Raw genomic sequence first — 20,856 nt, forward strand, 5'->3', positions numbered from 1 at the left:
GCCTTGGGTGAGTTCGGGGGTTACTGGTTCCAGGTCCAGGGTGATAAACATATCCTGGCTGTTGGGGAAACCGGTTTCTCCGCTTCCTTGCGGCTGTGAGCTATCTACATTTTCTCCATCCTCATCTTCCTCCTACCCCGAACCCGCTTCCCTGTGTGTTTCTCCAGTGAGGGAGTCATAGCACACGGTTGGGGTAGTGGTGGCTGCACCCCCTAGAATGGCATGCAGCTCCGTGTAGAAGCGGCATGTTTGCGGCTCTGCCCCGGACCTTCCGTTTGCTTCTCTGGCTTTGTGGTAGGCTTGCCTTAGCTCCTTAATTTTCACGCGGCACTGCTGTGCGTCCCTGTTATGGCCTCTGTCCTTCATGGCCTTGGAGACCTTTTCTAATATTTTGCCATTTCGTTTACTGCTTCGGAGTTCAGCCAGCAGTGATTCGTCTCCCCATATGGCGAGCAGATCCCGTACCTCCCGTTCTGTCCATGCTGGAGCTCTTTTGCGATCCTGGGACTCCATCACGGTTACCTGTGCTGATGAGCTCTGCGTGGTCACCTGTGCTCTCCACGCTGAGCAAACAGGAAATGAAATTCAAACGTTTGCGGGGCTTTTCCTGTCTACCTGGCCAGTGCATCTGAGTTGAGAGTGCTGTCCAGAGCGGTCACAATGAAGCACTGTGGGATAGCTCCCGGAGGCCAATAACGTCGAATTCCATCCACACTACCCCAATTCCGACCCCCTAAGGCCGATTTTATCGCTAATCCCCTCGTCGGAGGTGGAGTAAAGAAACCGGTTTAAAGGGCCCTTTAAGTCGAAAGAAAGGGCTTCGTCGTGTGAACGTGTCCAGGCTTAATTCGATTTAACGCGGCTAAAGTCGACCTAAACTTGTAGTGTAGACCAGGCCTAAAGCTGTTAACATACCTCAGTCACTGTTCAGTATTAAACAGTGTTGAACAAGGTCTGGAGTTTGGTATACAGAGACCTTAGTCTGCTTAATACCATGGCAAACACCATGGACAGTGGGGATAGTAGGCCATGGGAGGCTAAACCTCCCCAAACAGCCAGGCCTTGGCCCAGCCCCGAGGCCCCACTCCGGCATCACACTCTTTCCCCATGGCCCCGCCCACGCTGGTCCTCTTCCTGCCCTCGCTCAGTCTCTCCCCTGAAACCAACAGGGGCTAGGCCGGGCAGGCCAGGGCAGCTGGGGCCAGCTGGGACGGGTCGGCCAGTGGCAGGCGGCAGGTCGGGACTCAGGGCAGCTGGGGTGGGGCTCGTCTAGCATGGTGGGGGAGTTGGGGGTCCAGCAGGGGCGGGGGCAGATGGGATGGGGTCAGGGTCTAGCCTCCCCGAATGGGGGGGTTCACATGCCACTTATGGCAAACATACTATAAAATTCATGCCAAAGGTTAGGAATGTATTGATTGAAACACACAAAAGGAAGACAATCAGAAAAGGTCAAGAGCATTGAAACTGATTGTTTATGCAAAACAAACAAACAATCAAAACATATCGAAGTCCCTTTCTGGACACTGTGAACATTGGTTAAAGTCTCTGATTCAGTCCAACAATCTTTCCTGGTGGAGAAGAAAGGGTTAGTTCTGTTGGTCAATTCTGCATCAGGAATGATACAGACAAAAGACTTTAGACAAAAGACAGACAGAAGGGATTTTGGGCTGGCAGGTCAGCCACGACAGCTGCTGCTTTGGACTCTGGCTCACCTCCTCAGTCAGGGACATCATCTGGTTGGTCTGGTCAAGTCCCTGTCTTTCACTGGTCCTTCTCAGGCTGGACAGAGGTGGATGGGCCAACTCATCTCACCATGCTGGATCACAGCAACACAGTTGACTTCAGGATCAGGTGAAAAGCAGAGAAAGAGAAAGGACAAGAGGAAGATGGTGGGGGGCAGAAAGGAGCACATGAGGGAGGGGACGACAGAGCAGGATCTCACATGTATCAGGTTGGGGTCCTCGCTCATGCAGCGATGATGGTTAAGCATCTTCACTGGAGTATCAAGGCCTCATGTTATGACAACAAATCCTTCTGATGCAACTGCAGTAAAGGTGAATGTTAAAGTTCTCCCCCTCAAAGTCTCTTGTTAAGGGCCCCAAACAGGTGAGGGAGTGGAATTATATAGCCTCTCATTATTTTGTCCACCAGTTGGGCTTAATTTTTGACACACCAATATTGGGTTCCTTGATTTCCAGTCCTCTGCTCCTCTTGTTTACCAATCATAATCCTAACACAGTCCTGGGGTGGTATCAGTAGACCCTTTCTGTTTAAATTAATTCAATTTTTCTGTTTTCCTTCTCACATCTTTTCTTAAACAGTTGTATGCAACAGATTATTGTGACAATTCATGAACTTTTACTCACTTTTCACCAGTTGAATTTACAATTAGGGTAAATTTGTAGGCCCAGTTATCACAACAGGTGACAAGACCAAATCTACTATCTAGGCCTATTGTCTGGGAGGGGCGGTGTTGGTGTGGGGGGAATTGCATGCTCAGGTTTGACTGAGGGGTTTGCATCTTGGTATATTTGCTTGTCAACTATAGAAAAAAAGACTATATTGTGAGGAAATGCTGCCAATGGATCAAAAAGAGTTTTCAGTCTGAAAATTCTGATTCAACAAAATTTAAACGTTTTTCAGGATTGTATCAAATTTGTCCAAATTTTTGTGAGACATTATCAAGATGCGTCAAGTCAAAACATTTAATTTTGATTACTGCTTTGATTTAGATAGTATACATTTTGATAAGATTGAAACAGAATATTTTGTTTTGTGAAAAAATCAGAGCTTTTGACTTTTCATTCTGATTAAGGATAAAACCAGATTGCAAAGTCTTGGAATTTCCTACGAGACAGAAATTCTGAATTTTGACCCACTTTAGCAGCTGTTCCGAGGGCCAGCAAAACCCCTGAAGGATGTCTGAAAACTAGCAAAGGCTGGGGTGGGTTTCTCTCTTGCCAGGGACTTGTTTTCCAGTAGAAAGCTGCTAGAGAGGATGCAGAAGGGCATTGGTGGTCAGTGATCCGGCCATTGTGGGAGGCTAGCCCCTCCCCCCCCTTCCACCCTCCTTTCCATTTCTGCCCCCCTCCCCTGCAGGAGTCCAACACTCCCAGCGCCGGGTGGGAAGGCTTCAGTCCCAGAGCTCTGGGCAGCCGGGCAGCATGGCTGCAGCGCCCCCAGTTCCGGTGCGCCGGGCAGCCAGTTCCGGTGCGCCGGGCAGCGCGGTCTGAGCACCAAATGGGCAGCGAGGCCCCAGCACCAGCCACCCCAGTCCCTGCTGGGAGGCAGGCCAGCCCAACCCCAGCTTGGACCAGGGCAGAGCGCTGGAAGGAAACTACAGGAGGGGGCCTGGCTTGGGCCAGAGTGTGGGCAGGGCCACGCCAGGCTGTTTGGGGAGGCACAGCCTCTTACTGCCTACGATACCTGCCGCCCATGCAGAAGGGTCAAGAAAATTCTCAAGATTATTCTTGGAGAGCCTCCAGCTCATTATCTTTGGAGGTGGGAGGTATTTTGGAGACAGAGTGGGTAGGAGACATGACATCCCAGCCCTCTGCTCTGGTGGCAACACATAACTCTTATGCCTCTGCAAGGCCAAGAGGGCGAGGCTGGTTTAACCAGATGGAAACAGGAGGGGGAGCTCTCACCTCACCAGCTCATGGGAAGAGGAGTCTCTTAGGCAGTGGTTCTGAACCTGCGGCCCAATCAGCACAAAGCTGCAGCCCATGTGAGATCCTCAGAGCCATACAGGAAGTATATATATATTGTGTGGATGTGGCCCACATAACACAGAGAGAGATGCATATGCAGCCCACAATGGTAAATAGGGTGAGAACCACTGCTCTAAGGCAATGCTGTTAACCAAACCAAGAAGGCGTGTGCCCTGCTCTCAGCTGAGGAGAGGGAGCTGCACTCCCCTTATGGCCCTGGTGAGGAGCCAGGCTCTTTGCCCCACTCCTGGGCTTACCTTTAGGTTGAAGGTGAATAGCATATCCCATCTCTTCTTGTCACTGGCTGAGCCATGAGGAGGAGACATTGTTTCTCTTGCCCTATGTTTGCCGGGTGGTACAAGGAATACTGGCAGACTCTCTTTCGTCCATCTCCATTACTTCTGACAAAGGGGTCTGAAGGTACTACAGACTGCCTCTGCATGAAAGTCCCGTCAGGGAGAGGAACCAGTTCTGAATTACTGTCAGCACTAGGCCTTTGATTCAAAGATGATTTCTTTCCATCCACCCACTCCCCCCATGCTCCATGTTGCCATTGTTCCTAGTGACGCTGACTCCTTGTGGTGGTGAATATGGGTCACCAAGATTATCAGCTGCACTGTCAGAGCAGAAGAATTTATGGTAAGAGGCTGCTGGGACAGCAGCCTTACCACCACCACCATGGAATAGGGGGCAGTGGAGGAAGAGGCAGAGCCCCTGCTTGCTGGTCCCTCCCTCAATGTGACTGGCCTGCATCTACTTGGTTCATCAAAGTTCTCCCCTAGCCTGACCCTTCTTAGCTTGTGAAATCTGACAAGATCACAACGTGAGGTTGTATAGCTGCAGACAAGCCTTCTAATCAGATAATTGAATGAGTCAGACAGTGGCTTACACAGAATGGGAAGGATATGCAGGGACATCCACAAGGCAGAGAAGCAGAGGGGACTTTATCACAGTTTTCTGGAACTTATGAAGTAGAGTTTTGCATAGTTAGGAATTTCACCAGGGGCAAGATGGATTGTGTTCAGTTTTATAAACAACCCAACATGTCTAGTACATGTTCAGCTGAGCATCATCCTTTTCACCATTCATCATTTCGGTCTCAATTAGCATGAGTAGCCTGGTCTATCTGGTTGTCCCACAAGACTTAGATCCAGTCAAAAGAACATGCTGAGCTATAAACAGTTGGACTACAGGCTGGAGCCAAGATTTTCCAAAGGGGTTAGAAGTTACTCATTGGAAAGTTACTTGCTATTAAAATCAATGGACCTCAATGTTCCCTCTAATTTTTTCCATCCATGTGCGGAATCAATTTTGTTATGTGCATCAAGCGTATGTGTGGATGAGCGCTACCAGTAGAAACAGATGCTCACCCGGCTGGATGTGAGCAGCTCTGCATGGCACTTCAATCACTCCTGGGCGGCCACTCCAGCGGGCAGCTCACAGGGAACACAGATGGACCCGTGTTGATTTACACTGTCTGGCCCCATATTATGTGACTTTCTTTAACCACTTTTGCTGCCGTATTCTGGGCTTAACTGTCTATGCCAGTAGCTTGAACAAAAGTGGAACTGTGTAGTAAGATTGTTGAGTACTTGCTATTTTCCTCATTGATTTACCTGCAACCCGTGAATAGTTTCCAAGTCCTAGGTTATTGTTTTTACTAGGTTATTACTATCAGGGCTTTGGAGCGGAGCCCGGAGCTGGAGCGCGGAGCTGGAGGTTTTTGCCTGGAGCTGGAGCGGAGCCGGAGCACAGCTCCAAAGCCCTGTACTACTTGTAATAAAATTACCTGGGGCATCCAGGACCTAATTTGAGGATCCATTATAGTAGGTGCTATGCATTCACATAGTGAAAGACAGTCCTTGCCCCCAAAGAGACAATAATTCAACTATACAAGCCACACAAAGGATTGGGAAGAAGGGAGTATGATTAACCCCATTTTATAGCTGGGGAACTGAGGCACAGAGATTAAAAGCCTACTCCTGAGGGCATTCTGTGCCAAAACAATTCAAAATTCTGCAAAAAAATTCTGCGCACAATATTTTAAAATTCTGCAAAATGTGTTTGTCAAATAAATGTGGAGGCTCCAGCATGGCATTGGGGAGCACAGGCCAATGGCTGCACAGAGGTGGGAGATGACTGTGCAGCTCCCTCCAGGACACGGACTCAGCAGTGAGGCTGCCCCCAACCCTGACACAGTACAAGGACTGGGCCTGCCCCAGAAACACCCCAGGACCCTGCCTCTCTGTGCCAGGTGCAGGCGGGCAGGCAGGCTCAGCCTGGCAGGATTTAGGTGTGGATGGGCTTAGTGTGGGGTGATCCAGGTGTGGGTTGAGAGGGTCCTGTGTGGGGCAATCTGGGTGCGGGCAGCACAGTGGGGGATCCGGATGCAGGGGGGATCTGGATGCACAGGGGTCTGTTGGGGGTTTCTGGATGCAAAGGTAATGGGACTCTGCAGGCGGGTCCAGGTGAAGGTAGTTGGGGCTCAACGGGGGGGGGTGGTCCAGATGCTGGGGGAGTGGGGCTCAGTGGGGTGGAGATCCAGGTGCAGCTGGTTGGGGCTCAGTGAGGTGTGGATCCAGGTGCGGATGGCTCGTCAGGGTGGTCTAGGTGCAGGGAGAATAGGGCTTAGCAGAGGGGGTCTGAGTATGGGGGGTGAGGATCAGCGGGAGGGTCTAGATATGAGGGGCTCTGGATGCACAGGGGTTGGGTGGATGGGGGAGCAGCTCCCTGTACAGGGATCCCTCCCCCTGCAGCTGAGGAACGATAGATGCAGGAAGCAGGACAGGGGACTTTGCAGAGCTTCCTGCAGCCAGGGGAGAAATCTGGGGGTGGGTCTGACCCAACCCCAAATGCTGTGCAGGGGAAGAGGAAGTCCCGTCCTCCCCAGCCCAGCCGGGACTAGCAGCTGAGCTCGGTGCAGGGTAGGAGTCACCAGCCGGGTCTTCCCCGGTCCTGCCCTCTGCCCCACAATGTCAACATTTCTAATTGTGCATATTGTTTGCAAGGCTTGTTATTTATTTTAAGTAACAACGTTTTAATGTGCCTCCTAGTCACCTATTCAGAACTTACCCCACAACTTCAGCAGAGATCAGAGCTGGATTGGTGAACTTGCCACGTTTGAGAAGATAGATTACAGGAACATTAAATGGATTTGGGGAGGAGTTTTATATAACTCCTTAATAATTAAAAGCACGTAATCTCTCAGTCAACTTTTACAGACTTCTAAGCACCATTCCTCTCCAGCAGGTGAAACACAATCTGGTCTAATGGCATTATTTGTCACTGCTCTGTGTTATCAGCTAACACCATATCCAGGTACCTAGGGAAGGACAAGGACACTTAGATAAGCCTTTTGCAATAAGATGATTTAGTCTATAAAAGATTTCATTTCTCCATCTAACTCTGCTGGCTATTTTTTACCATCATATTGCAACAATATACATATAAGAACTAATGGTTCCCTATCTAATGGTTATCTTGTCTATCCTAGCTTATTTGTAATGGGCCCATCGCTACGGTGTCTTGGAGCCGGTAATTTGAAAGCATGCAGGCAGACTCCTGTGCTGACACAGATCCATAGTTGGATCTGGTTCTAGGTTCCCATATATGCCTCATAATTAATGGGCAGATCTTTTTTTTTTTATAGGTCTTAATGTCTAATTGACATAAGGTACAATATCGATAAAAATAAACAACAGTGCAAAGAAATACACTATAACCCCCCACTCAATAAAATATCCTAGTGCAAGGCACTCACTCTAGCAGGTTTACTATTTATTAGGCGGGTTTAAAAAGGTCGATCAAGAGAAAGCAGAAGTTCAAGATCCTGCTTCGCTTGGAGTACTCCCTGATCTCCCAGGACTAGTAAACTTTACAACCTCAACTCTCCAGTACTCTGCGCCTTACATAACTGTTCATACCTGGCCCAAGTCACATAAAATGCTATCTTTCTGATGTGGTAAGATTTTACACCCTCCTTGTACAGGTGGAAGTGGTTACACAACACGAAGAGCAACTAAGAATCAGGCCCTTTGTGTGGCTGTGTTTGTAGGATTAGGCCCAACAGGCTTAGCAAACAATTATAGTGGAGTAGTTGTGACAATGAAAAGGATTTTCATGTAATTTAATTGTATTATGTATAAGTAGTAGTAGTAGTAGTAGTATTACTACTGAGTTCCAGTCACGGACCAGGATCCCATTGGCTGGGCGCAGGACAAACAGAACCAAAACAAAAAAAACAAAAAACAAACAAACAAAAAAAAAGAGGGTCCCTGTCCCTAAAGGGCTTACAAAGCAATTTGAAGCATCTCTCCCCTGTTCATGGGATCCAATGATTCTTGCATTTGCTGTAACCTGAAAGTTATGTCCTGTATTTCCTTAACATTCCTGCCCCAGGATATAACTGAAAGACATTCAGTTTTTGAACAGTTTATCAGAATACATTTTGCAGCTGCCACTAAGATTTGTATGGTGTTTTGCTTCCACTGATTCCCACTGGCAGGACAACCAGGAAGTATTCAATCCTTGCACTCTAAATGAGAGATTAAATAGAGACAGTCAAAAAATTGTTTGAATTTGAAATTTGTTGACAAAATCTGTCTGTTTTTTCTACCAGTTCTCAATGAATGGTATTGCTTTGCACTTCTCATCCAAGTATCTCAAAGCACTTTGCGAACATTAATGGATTAAGCATCACAACATGCATGTGAGGAACACTAGGTGTTACTATCCCCCATTAGACAGATGGGTAGGTGGAGGTGTAGAGAAGTTAAATGACTTGCCCAAGGCCGCAAAATAATCTATGACACAGTCAGGAATGAAACTCAGGAGTCAAGACTCCCAGTCATTTGCTCTAGCCATTAGATGACAAATCGGATTGTGCTTTCAGTCACACCCCAGTAAATCAGGAGTCACTCTATAAAATCAAGAGAGTTAGTGTAAGAGAGAGCAGTATCAGGCCCACCATGTCTAACATTGACTATAAATTAGCCAAGATGAACAAATCTTGGGATGATTCCTTAGGCACTGTTTTTAGTCTTATTTCCTTCAGTCCAGCTGAAGCATATCCTGCTATTTCATGATGTAGAAAGTGCTAGATGCTGTGTTAGGACTAGGGCAGCAATCAGACTTAAACTGGTCAGAGGTCAAACTGACGTGAGCATCTTTGTGCATGCAGCACACAGGTGTTCTGCTAAGAAGGAACACACAAACGAACACACACACCCTTACCAGTCATAAACCAATCCTTTCCCAGTGAAGGAATCATATGGAAATTTCTGTGATGTTAATACTCGGTGGGTGGATTCTCTACTGTTCTATCACTGCTCCTAAACCCATCAGAGGAAGGAAATGTCTGTATAATATATTATATTATTGCAAGCAGTGCTAAACTAGCTGGTTATTTAATTCATGCTGTAGAAACTTTCTAGTCAAACCTCATTTTTGCTCCTGCAGCTGTTCCTCTTCCTATTCTCCTTGGGGAGAAGAAGTGGCAGTGAGAGATTTTAGGCTTCAGGGAGAGGAAGACCTGGGACTCCAGGGGGAACAATGACTTTCCCCTGGCTTTTCACAATGAGATAAAATTCCTCTCTCAAGGAAAACCTAAGTCAACAATGACTTGTCTCCCTGAAACATTGCTTCAGCCCCAGGGTTGAAGGCTAAGCAGCACCCATTGCCTGGTCTGATTATACAGTTGATTACAAGATAATCCCTTGAATATTTCATGCAGGAACGAGTGTGCAGCGTCCGGGCAGTGCAGTAACATGAGCAGCTGAGATGCAGCCTTATAAAAAAATTTCCCCACTTACCTTCCACCAGGTAGCACAGCAGAGTCTTGCAGACACAAACTGAACTGTTTGCAGGAGAAAGAAACCAGGAACATCTAATCCTTGCAGCAATGTCTTTTTGAGACAGAGCTGAATATGATCTAAAGCTCTGGCTTTGTGTTTATTTTCCCTCCTCTTGCCATCCAGTGAGTTGTTAGGAATGACTATGCCAGGTTGTTGTTGATCCTTTATGAATCAGGAGGGAAAGATGCTGGAATTTCAGCAAAGAGGTGCCATGGCCTCTCAGGTTGTGGGTGGTTGTTTCCCTTCCCTCGGTAATGGTGATTACTGAAACAGAAGGTCTGGCTAATTAGCTCCAGTGTGTAGTTTGCTTAAAGCAGGCTCAAGCTGGGATGGAAATAGCTGCTAGTGCTGTTCACAGATTAAGCCAGTACAGAACCAGGAGCAGATTATACACACTATCAACATAGCCACATCTTCTTAGTACTATTGCAACTTCCAGCCAAAGTGCTCACAGCAATATGGAAGCACAAGCACACGGTAAGTTTACCCTCTGCTTCTTAATTGTCTGTGAGACAAAGTAATTGAGTGGGAGGAGGGCAAGGACTATCTTGTATGGACTCCAGCTGTTTTCCTTTAGTGCATTTTATTTTCAGGGGCCAATAACTGTGGCCCATAAAAAAATGTCTTCTTGGATTTATAAGCAGGGCTTGGTTTCTAATGGCAGTCTCAAAAATAAGTCAAGGACAGTTTGTATGACCTGCATGAGACAGCAAGTCACAGGCAGTGAGTAATACTGGATTTTTGCTCTTTTCTTCTGTGGTTCTCTTACTTTCAGAGGAGTATTAAGATGTAATAAACTCACAGTTCCCATATGTACAAAACAAGTCCCCTCGGTGTATAAAACATGCAAAGTTTGAATCCCTAATGTATAAGATTAGGCTTATGCTTATTGTTAATATTGTTGCACTATTACCTTTGTTTGTATAGTTAAAAATTCCACAGTTGTTTGTAGTATAGCTCATTGATTTCAGGGGTTTATATCTTTACTCTGAGCTTTGGGACTCAGCATGCTGTACGAGAGAGATGTAGTATTATTATTATTGCTGTCAAGCAATTAAAAAAATTAATCACGATTAACCACGCAATTAAAAAAATTAATTATGATTAATCGCACTGTTAAGCAATAATAGAATACCATTTATTTAAATATTTTTGGATGTTGTCTACATTTTCAAATATATTGATTTCAATTACAACACAGAATACAAAGTGTACAGTGCTCACTTTATATTTATTTTTGATTACAAATATTTGCACTGTAAAAAACAAAAGAAATATTATTTTTCAATTCACCTAATACAAGTACTGTAGTGCAATCTCTTTATCATGAAAGTTGAACTTACAAATGTAGAATTATGTACAAAAAGAAATGCATTCAAAAATAAAACAGTGTAAAACTTTAGAGCCTACAAGTCCACTCAGTCCTATTTCTTGTTCAACCAATTGCTCAGACAAACAAGTTTGTTTACATTTGCAGGAGATAATGCTGCTTGCTGCTTGTTCACAATGTCATCTGAAAGTGAAAACAGGCGTTCTCATGGCACTGTTGTAGCCGACGTCGCAAGATATTTACACGCCAGATGCTCTAAAGATTCATATGTCCCTTCATGCTTCATCCACCATTCCAGAGGACATTCATCCATGCTGATGACAGGTTCTGCTTGATAACAATCCAAAGCAGTGTGGACCGACGCATGTTCATTTTCATTATCTGAGTCAGATGCCACCAGCAGAAGGCTGACTTTCTTTTTTGGTGGTTCGGATTCTGTAATTTTGTGCATCGGAGTGTCACTCTTTTAAGACTTCTGAAAGCATGCTCCACACCTCATTCCTCACAGATTTTGGAAGGCATTTCAGATTCTTAAACCTTGGGTCAAGTGCTGTAGCTATCTTTAGAAATCTCACATTGGTACCTTCTTTGCGTTTTGTCAAATCTGAAGTGAAAATGTTCTTAAAATGAACCACATGTGCTGAGTCATCATCCAAGACTACTATAACATGAAATATATGGCAGAATGCGGGTAAAACAGAGCCAAGGAGTTCAGTCACAAAATGAATTAATGCATTATTTTTTTAACGAGCGTCATCAGCATGGAAGCATGTCCTCTAGAATGGTGGCTGAAGCATGAAAGGGAATACAAATGTTTAGCATTTCTGGCATGTAAATACCTTTCAATGACGGCTACAAAAGTCCCATGCGAACACCTGTTCTCACTTTCAGGCCATTGTAAATAAGAAGCAGGCAGCATTACAGTATCTCCCGTAAATGTAAACAAATTTGTTTGTCTTAGAGATTGGCTGAACAAGAAGTAGGACTGAGTGGACTTGTAGGCTCTTAAATTTTACATTGTTTTGTTTTTGACTGCAGTTATGTAACAAAAAAAAATCTACATATGTAAGTTACACTTTCACAATAGAGATTGCACTACAGTACTTGTATGAGGTGAATAGAAAAATACTATTTCTTTTGTTTATCATTTTTACAGTGCAAATATTTGTAATAAAAATCATATAAAGTGAGCAGTGTAGACTTTTGTATTCTGTGTTGTAACTGAAATCAATATATATGAAAAGGTAGAAAAACAACCAAAAATATGTAATGAATTTCAATTGGTATTCTATTGTTTAATAGTGTGATTAAAACTGCGATTAATCTTGATTAATTTTTTTGAGTTAATCGTGTGAGTTAACTGCGACTGACAGCCCTAATTATTATGCCACCCCAACTAGCCCCGTCCTCTGCAAAATTATTATTCTTGTAACATGCTTCATATCACAGTCCATATTGTGAAGTAGTCCTTAAGATTCTGGGCCTGACTCTGATCTTGTTAACATCAGTTTTATACCAGTTTTATACCATCGTTACCCCCATTGTTTTCAATAGAAAAAATATTCCCTATTTACATCAGGGTAAATGAAAATAAGGCCTTTTAGATGGCTTTTGGGGGCTGGGATGGAGAGAGGTCAGTATAAGAAAGGTAAATCACACACACTCTTTATATACTATGTGGATGGCTTGGTGTGATGTTATCTAATTAAAATATAACCATATAGATCATTGTTGCAACCACTGTTATATATTTGCAACAAATCTTGTACAAATGTTGTCTAGGGAGGCGTCTATGAAAAGGTTATTATTTGCTGGTTATGATTATGCTATCTGTATGCATGTATCATTTTTATATTTGAAGTTACGAGTATTGGCTTTATACTTGTATTTCAAATGTTTGCTCCTGGGATCCCGCCCACAAGGTAGCTAGCCAGCATATCTTGAAAGGACTATTCAAATTAAGTGGCTCATCAAGAAACACTTGGTTGACAATGGACCATGGGAGATGCCCTTCAACAGTGAATGGACTGTCATGTAAACGTGCTGTCTGGAGTGTAGGCTTCCTGCAATGACTCAGCGAAATTGGGCATGAACATGTGACACCATCTTGTTGCTGTAATTTTCCACAGTAAGAACAATGGGATGCCCTCCACATGCCAAAAACTATAAAAGGCCCTGGAAACACATCCATTTTGTCTTCAGTCCTGCTTCTTACCTCTGGAAGAACTTTGCTACAAACTGAAGCTCTGAACAAAGGACTGAATGACCCATCCAAGCTGTGGATGTACTCCAGAGACTTGACTTAAGCCAGGTGTTTATTCCATCACTGCTACAAGCATGAACCAAAAAATTTGCAACTAGTGTATGTATTTGATTCTTTTAACCAATTTTAACTCTCACCTTTCTTTCTTTTTATGAATAAGCCTTTAGATTTTAGATACTAAAAGATTGGCATCAGTGTGATTTTTCGGTAAGTTCTAAGTCAGGGATAGGCAACCTGCGGGAAGCCGCGGCCAGCACATCCCTCGGCCCGCGCCGCTTCCCGCAGCCCCCATTGGCCTGGAGCGGTGAACCGCAGCCAGTGGGAGCCGCAATTGGCCGAACCAGCGGACGTGACAGGTAAACAAACTGGCCCGGCCCGCCAGGGGGCTTACCCTGGCGGGTCGCGGGCCAAAAGTTGCCGATCATTGTTCTAAGTTATATATTGACCTGGATGTGTGGCTGGTCCTTTGGGATCAGAAGAATCTTTCATTTGATGAGACTGGTTGTAAAAAAACACTCATCTCTGAATCCAGTGTTTTTGGTGGTGATATATAAGAACTGGAAAGCCTGAGAAAACTGTCTTTATATTTTATTAGCCAGTGTGGTAAAACAAAAGTTTACTTTTGTTGCTGGTTTGGTATATCCTATGGGGGATTAGCCACCAGTCTTAGGGTGTATGTGCCCTATTTCTCAGCAGTTCATCCTGAATTTGGCATCCTCAGTTGTGACCCACTGAGGCACAGTTACAGTAGCATAGTCGGCAGGATCCACAGAACCAGGTCAATTAAGCTTTGGATCAGAACCCCACACTATTAAAATTTGAATGTTGATATTAAGTTTTAAAGTTAAAGATCAGTGACCATGAGCCAGGTGGCATCAGCAGAAGCAATGAAACTGCAAGCCCTGAGAGACAGCCTGTGTCTTGAACAAATTCTGGCAGAACTTAGAATGCTAGAGAAGCAAGCCCTGGCCCAGCTGGAAAAAGAAGCCCATGCAAGGCATATGGAACAGCTTGCTGCTGAGGAGAGGGTTCGGCAGATGCAACAAGAAACTGCTAGACTTGAGCAATGGAAGAATGGCAGAAACTGTATCATCTTGAAAGTCCAGTTTATAACAATGTTGGTATGTTGTATGACTCTGAGCAGTTGCCTGTGTTTAACCAGTTTTGCTATGGCCAGGGAGAGGGTGACTCTAACCTGGGGAAGGTGGAAAATAGCTGTTTGTCTGTGCAAAAAAGCAGTTTATGTGTAAATGAATTTTCTGAATGTCTGTCTAGTATTTCAGAAGTTAATCTGGAATTAGATAAAGCACAGAGAAAACTCATTGGTCAGGAAAATGTTTCTCTAGAACAGATTGAAGTGGTCAAGTTGAAGCCCTAACTGAGGAAGAAAAGGGTAGATTTTTTTTATTAGTGATGGATTGTTGGCAAGTAAAATTTGTGAAAGTCATCCTGAAAAAGGGAGAAGCGATTTTCTTAAAGTAGCTCAGTGTAATGAGACTCTATTGTGGAGAATAGCAGTTTATCTGTTGGGAGGGGCAACTTGCCTGTTACAGAAGCTGTATCACTTTCCAGGTATGTGTCTGAAATCAACCCTGGGTGCTGGGACAAAGGAAAGGTTATCTCCAATTACACTGGTCTACAATTTTTGAGAAGACGTCTGCTTCAGAGATAAAATGTGCTATTTATTATGTATTTTGATGTGCTGAATTCAAATATGACAATTAAAACAACTGATTGGCTACTGTTTCTAAGATATTTAAGTTTTTACATTTTATGTCTATGTATATTGTGTAGATAGTAGAGTTTTAATCATAAATTGTAAACCTAGGTCTTTTCATGTGTTTATGGTTGCTTACTATGATAATATTTCACCTGTTCTGTTTATGTAACACTTTAAAAATCAGCAAAAGGGTTATATAAATAAAATTTATTATGAAACAAAAGGCAAAAAACTATTCTGTAAATAGTTTAGTCCTATTCAGTGTCTACTCGGCGCTTCTTGGCTTGTCTCTTGTATTCATTAAATGGAGCATCTCTTGTCACTGTCCAGCAATAGTCTGCAAGCATTGATGGGCTCCATTTGCCCTGATAGCGTTTCTCCATTGTTGCAATGTCCTGGTGAAATCGCTCGCCGTGCTCGTCGCTCACTGCTCCGCAGTTCGGGGGGAAAAAATCTAGATGAGAGTGCAAAAAATGTATCTTTAGTGACATGTTGCAACCAAGGCTTTTGTATGCCGTGAGGAGGTTTTCCACCAACAACCTGTAGTTGTCTGCCTTCTTGTTTCCGAGAAAATTTATTGCCACTAACTGGAAGGCTTTCCATGCCGTCTTTTCCTTGCCACGCAGTGCATGGTCAAATGCATCATCTCGAAGAAGTTCACAAATCTGAGAACCAACAAAGACACCTTCCTTTATCTTAGCTTCACTTAACCTTGGAAATTTTCCACGGAGGTACTTAAAAGCTGCTTGTGTTTTGTCAATGGCCTTGACAAAGTTCTTCATCAGACCCAGCTTGATGTGTAAGGGTGGTAACAAAATCTTCCTTGATTCAACAAGCGGTGGATGCTGAACACTTTTCCTCCCAGGCTCCAATGACTGTCGGAGTGGCCAATCTTTCTTGATGTAGTGGGAATCTCTTGCACGACTATCCCATTCGCAGAGAAAACAGCAGTACTTTGTGTATCCAGTCTGCAGACCAAGCAAGAGAGCAACAACCTTCAAATCGCCACAAAGCTGCCACTGATGTTGGTCATAGTTTATGCACCTCAAAAGTTGTTTCATGTTGTCCTAGGTTTCCTTCATATGGACTGCATGGCCAACTGGAATTGATGGCAAAACATTGCCATTATGCAGTAAAACAGCTTTAAGACTCGTCTTCGATGAATCAATGAACAGTCTCCACTCATCTGGATCGTGAACGATGTTGAGGGCTGCCATCACACCATCGATGTTGTTGCAGGCTACAAGATCACCTTTCATGAAGAAGAATGGGACAAGATCCTTTTGACGGTCACGGAACATGGAAACCCTAACATCAGGAGATTCCACTGCTGTAGTCTGGAGCCCAACAGCTCTGCCTTACTCTTGGGTAGTTCCAAATCCCTGACAAGGTCATTCAGTTCACCTTGTGTTATGAGGTGTGGTTCAGAGGAGGAGGATGGGAGAAAATGTGGGTCCTGTGACATTGATGGTTCAGGACCAGAAGTTTCATCCTCTTCCTCATCTGACTCAAGTGAGAATGATTCTGGTGCATCAGGAACCGGCAGTCCTTCTCCGTGGGGTACTGGGCGTATAGCTGATGGAATGCTTGGATAATGCACAGTCCACTTTTTCTTCTTTGACACACCTTTCCCAACTGGAGGCACCATGCAGAAGTAACAATTGCTGGTCTGATCTGTTGGCTCTCTCCAAATCATTGGCACTGCAAAAGGCATAGATTTCCTTTTCCTGTTCAACCACTGGCGAAGATTTGTTGCACAAGTGTTGCAGCATATGTGTGGGGCCCACCTCATGTCCTGATCTCCAATTTTGCAGCCAAAATAAAGGTGATAGGCTTTCTTAACCATAGTGGTTATACTGCGCTTTTGTGATGCAAAAGTCACTTCACCACAAACATAGCAGAAGTTATCTGCACTGTTCACACAAGTACGAGGCATCTCTGCTCACTTTGGCTAAACAGAAATGTGTACCTTTGCAAAATCAAACACTGACAAATAAGAGAGCACGACACTGTATGATTTCTAGAGTTGATATAGGGCAAGTTTGTTCAGCAGAGTGATGTAAGCTTCGTTATGATTGCATCATCCATGACTTCTAGGAATAACATGATGCAATTCATATCATGTATGACGCAATACCAGCTTCAGATTGCATCATTCATTGTTTTGCCTAAAAAGCAAGTACTGTCCAAACCCAGTCATAGATTTATTCATAGATCCAGTCAAAGATGTATTTTAGTCATTTCTGGTTTAAATTGAGATCCCTTCCCTTTATAACTCACTTATCCTCCGCCATTCCCAAGTCAAGGGTCGTATATACTGACCCAATAGCATATCTTGAAAACTAGAGCCAATCAACAATTTTAAGCATCATTTTCGTTCTCAGTGACCCAGAATTAGTAAAGTTTGACTACATTTATTTCAGAAGCATTTTGGCTGTAGAGCAGTGTTATTTGTCTGTTTTGAATAGCAGCAGCAGCATGCCTGCTGAGGAAAAGTTTCTCTTCAGTTCTTTTTCTGTTGAGCAAACAGAAGGTGCTTCTCAGTTAATACTACTTAAAAGTTTATCAGTTGTCCCAGAGGTGATTCTGGATTTAAGTGAAACCCAGAAAGAGTCTGTTGTTGCTCAGGAAAATGTTCCTTTTGAGCAGTGGTGGGCCACCTGTGGCCTGTCAGGGTAATTTGCTGGCGGGTCGCTAGACCGTTTGTTTACATTGACCGTCTGCAGGCACGGCCTCCCGCAGCTCTCAGTGGCCGTGGTTTGCCATTCCCAGCCAATGGGAGCTGCAGGAAGTGGCACGGGCCGCAGGTTGCCCACCACTGCTTTAGAGCAAGTCCTAGGTGAAAAGGGGTAAGGGCAGAATTTCTGTGAAAGAAGAATTGTTGCTTTGAAAGATTCCTGAAGAGAAAAATCTTCTTGGTAGTTTTTGCAAGCAGTTTGCTGCAACTGAGGGGTGTGGAAGTGATTTGATTGAGTTAACTCAGGGTGAATCATTGTATAGAGAAAGCAACAGTTTGTTTGGGAGACTTGTTTCAGTTCCTAACTGCCAGAGTCTTTCTGAGGTGTATAGATCCACTGACCTTGCTTTGGAAAGATCCAGTGTGGATAGCTTTAAGAAGGTTTCAGATGGAATGAAAATTGTCAGGGAATTTAAACAGCCCTATGATAACCAAGTGGCTGTGTTTGGTCAGCCTGTTGGGGAGACTATGTTGTTGGAACATGAATGTCTCCATGCTAATTCTTTGGGTAAGCAGTGTGTGGTGACTCAGGTACTGAGGAAAGATTGGGTTACTGGTTTTTCAAAGCGCACAGCCTTATGACTGAACCCACAAAGATGCAAGGGAGAGCAGGCAAACTCTCACCCTTAGACACTTTGGATTTGTTTGGTATCTCTTTAAAACAGAGTCCAAGTCCAGTCTCTAAGCTGCTGCTGGTGGATCCATAAGCATGCAGGAGAGTGTCTGTGTAGATGTTCATAGCACAGAGGAACTGCAGTTCGTGAACACACCTTGCCAGCAAAGGAGTTCCTGTAAGCAGGAAGGTTCAGTTTTCAACCTTCTAGAAAAAAAAAAACTGTGTGTGTGTGGGGGGGAGGACCCAATCCTGCTGATAGGAAGAATGAGTACCCAGCCTTGAAATTGGTAGCAAATGAGAATTTGAAAGTTAGTGTCTGGGTTGTTACAACCTACCTGGCTAACAAGGGAAGGGGAAGATTTGCCCCATAGCTGGTAGCACTGAGGACACATCTGGCCAGCCAAGGGATTTAGTAAGACAAAAGACATGGTATGACCAAGATACTTACAATCACTGACTTGTAACAAATTTAGTGTTACTGATAAGGTTTAACCTTCTAATGTATTTGATTTTTATGTCAACCCTGGTAAAAATGTACAATGTGCCTAATCTTTTGGAAAAACCCTTAAACATGTTAAGAGGATACATAAGAACACACTTTATGTTAAAAGGCCTTGTGATACTGAAATTTCACACTTAATGCCTATGAATAGTCTTGAAGATTTTCTCAGCAGAAAAGACATTCCAGATCTAAAGTGCTGTACGAAACGGGAAACTGAGGCACACTACCACATTGCTTTCATGGCTAAATGCCAAGATTCCTACACTACAGAGAACATTAATATCTACATTGACTTGATGTTAATTGGGTTCCAAACATTTGCCAGAGCTTGTATGAATAAATTAGCTATTTTCATTAGCTCTTGGCAAGATCACATGAAACATACAGGAATTGCGCTGCAAGAGCAGATCCAATCCACTATTGGTCTAACCAAGTTTTATCTTGGGTTTGTAAAGGGATTCAACAATATCGTTAAACATAATTTTGATAAACCATTTCTGTTATATACTAATACTTCTAATATTGGGTTAGAAGCTGTAGTAATACAAAACCAAGAATGGGAAGTTCCCATGATGCATTCAGTAATGTCTGGGACACCACTTCCTGCATCAGTTTTGCATTGGGGGTGTGATGTTATCTAATTAAAATATAAACATATAGATAATTGTTGCAATCACTGTTCTATATTGGCAGCAAATATTGTACAAAGGTTGTCAAGTGAGGTGTCTATGAAAAGGTTATGATTTGCTGGTTATGATTATGCTATCTGCATGTATCATTTTTGTGTTTGAAGTTATAGTATTGGCTTTATACCTGTATTTCAAATGTTTGCTCCTGGGATACCGCCCACAAGGTAGCTAGCTAGCACATCTTGAAGGGACTATTCAAATTAAGTGGCTTATCAAGAAACACTTGGTTCACAGTGGACTATGGGAGATGCCCATCTACAGTGAATGGACTGTCATGTAAATGTGCTGTCTGGAGTGTAGGTAATGGCTTCCTGCAATGACTGAGCAAAATTGGGCATGAACATGTGACTTGCCCATGTACCTCCAAACAGGGCTTTGGAGCGGAGCCTGGAGCTGGAGCGTGGAGCAGCTCTGGAGCAGTGGAGCTGCAGGTTTTTGCCTGGAGCTGGAGCGGAGCTGGAGCACAGTTCCAAAGCCCTGCCTCCAAACACCATCTTGTTGCTGTAATTTTCAACAGTAAGAACAATGGGATGCCTTCAACATGGCAAAAGCTAGAAAAGGGCCTGGAAACACATCCATTTTGTCTTTAATCCTATTTATTCCATCACTGCTACAAGCCTGAACCAAGAACTTTGCACTTACTGTATGTATTTGATTCTTTTAACCAATTTTTAACTCTCACCTTTCTTTCTTTCTTTTTATGAATAAGCCTTTAGATTTTAGATACTAAAGGATTAGCATCAGCATGATTTTTGGGTAAAATCTAAGTTATATATTGACCTGGGTGTGTTCTGATCCCAAAGGACCAGCCAGATCCGAATTATTTGATGAGACTGGTTGTAAAAAACCACTCATCTCTGAATCCAGTGTTTTTGGTGGTGCTATAAGAACTGGAATGCCTGAGAAAACAGTCTTTATGTTTTCTTGTTAGCCAGTGTGGTGAAACAAAAGTTTACTTTTGTTGCTGGTTTGGTATATCCTATGGGGGATTAGACACCAGTCTTGGGCTGTATCTGCCCTATTTCTCAGCATTTTTTTCTGAATTTGGCATCCTCCGTTGTGACCCACTGAGGCACAGTTACACTTGGCTCACTCCCTTTAAAAGGTCCTCAGATCAATGATCTATTGTGTAAACAAAGATCATGTGCATGCACTGGGATGGTCAGATTCTAATCTCAGAGATGGGATGCACACTATTCTGAGCATGGGCTGCAGGTAATGAAGGCTGGGGGAGGCTAAGCCTCCCGGAACCTCTGGGGCAGGGGCTGCGGCAGGGCTCAGAGCTCCTCTGGGCGGCCTGGGCTCAGGGCTCCTACGGACTGCTCTGGGCGCCGGCAGCTGGCCGGGGCTTGGGGCTGTGCCAGTGAGTTGGCCAGTGAGAGTGCGGGGTGGAAGGGTGATGTGGGGGCAGAGCCTTGGGAAGAAGAGGAGGGGCAA

General features: G+C 44.1%; 1 protein-coding gene across 1 annotated transcript in view; it reads left to right on the forward strand.

Moving 5' to 3' along the window:
• Positions 1–14,015: 14,015 nt before the first annotated feature.
• Positions 14,016–20,856, forward strand: part of ANO2 (anoctamin 2) — a 309,476-nt gene continuing 302,635 nt past the window's right edge. Inside the window, exons 1-2 of the mRNA XM_065411472.1 lie at positions 14,016–14,276; positions 17,925–18,120. Coding sequence (XP_065267544.1) covers positions 14,016–14,276; positions 17,925–18,120 — 457 coding nt within the window. The remainder of the gene's footprint in view (positions 14,277–17,924; positions 18,121–20,856) is intronic.

Source organism: Emys orbicularis, chromosome 1 (assembly GCF_028017835.1).
Source record: "Emys orbicularis isolate rEmyOrb1 chromosome 1, rEmyOrb1.hap1, whole genome shotgun sequence".
Lineage (NCBI taxonomy): Eukaryota > Metazoa > Chordata > Testudines > Emydidae > Emys > Emys orbicularis.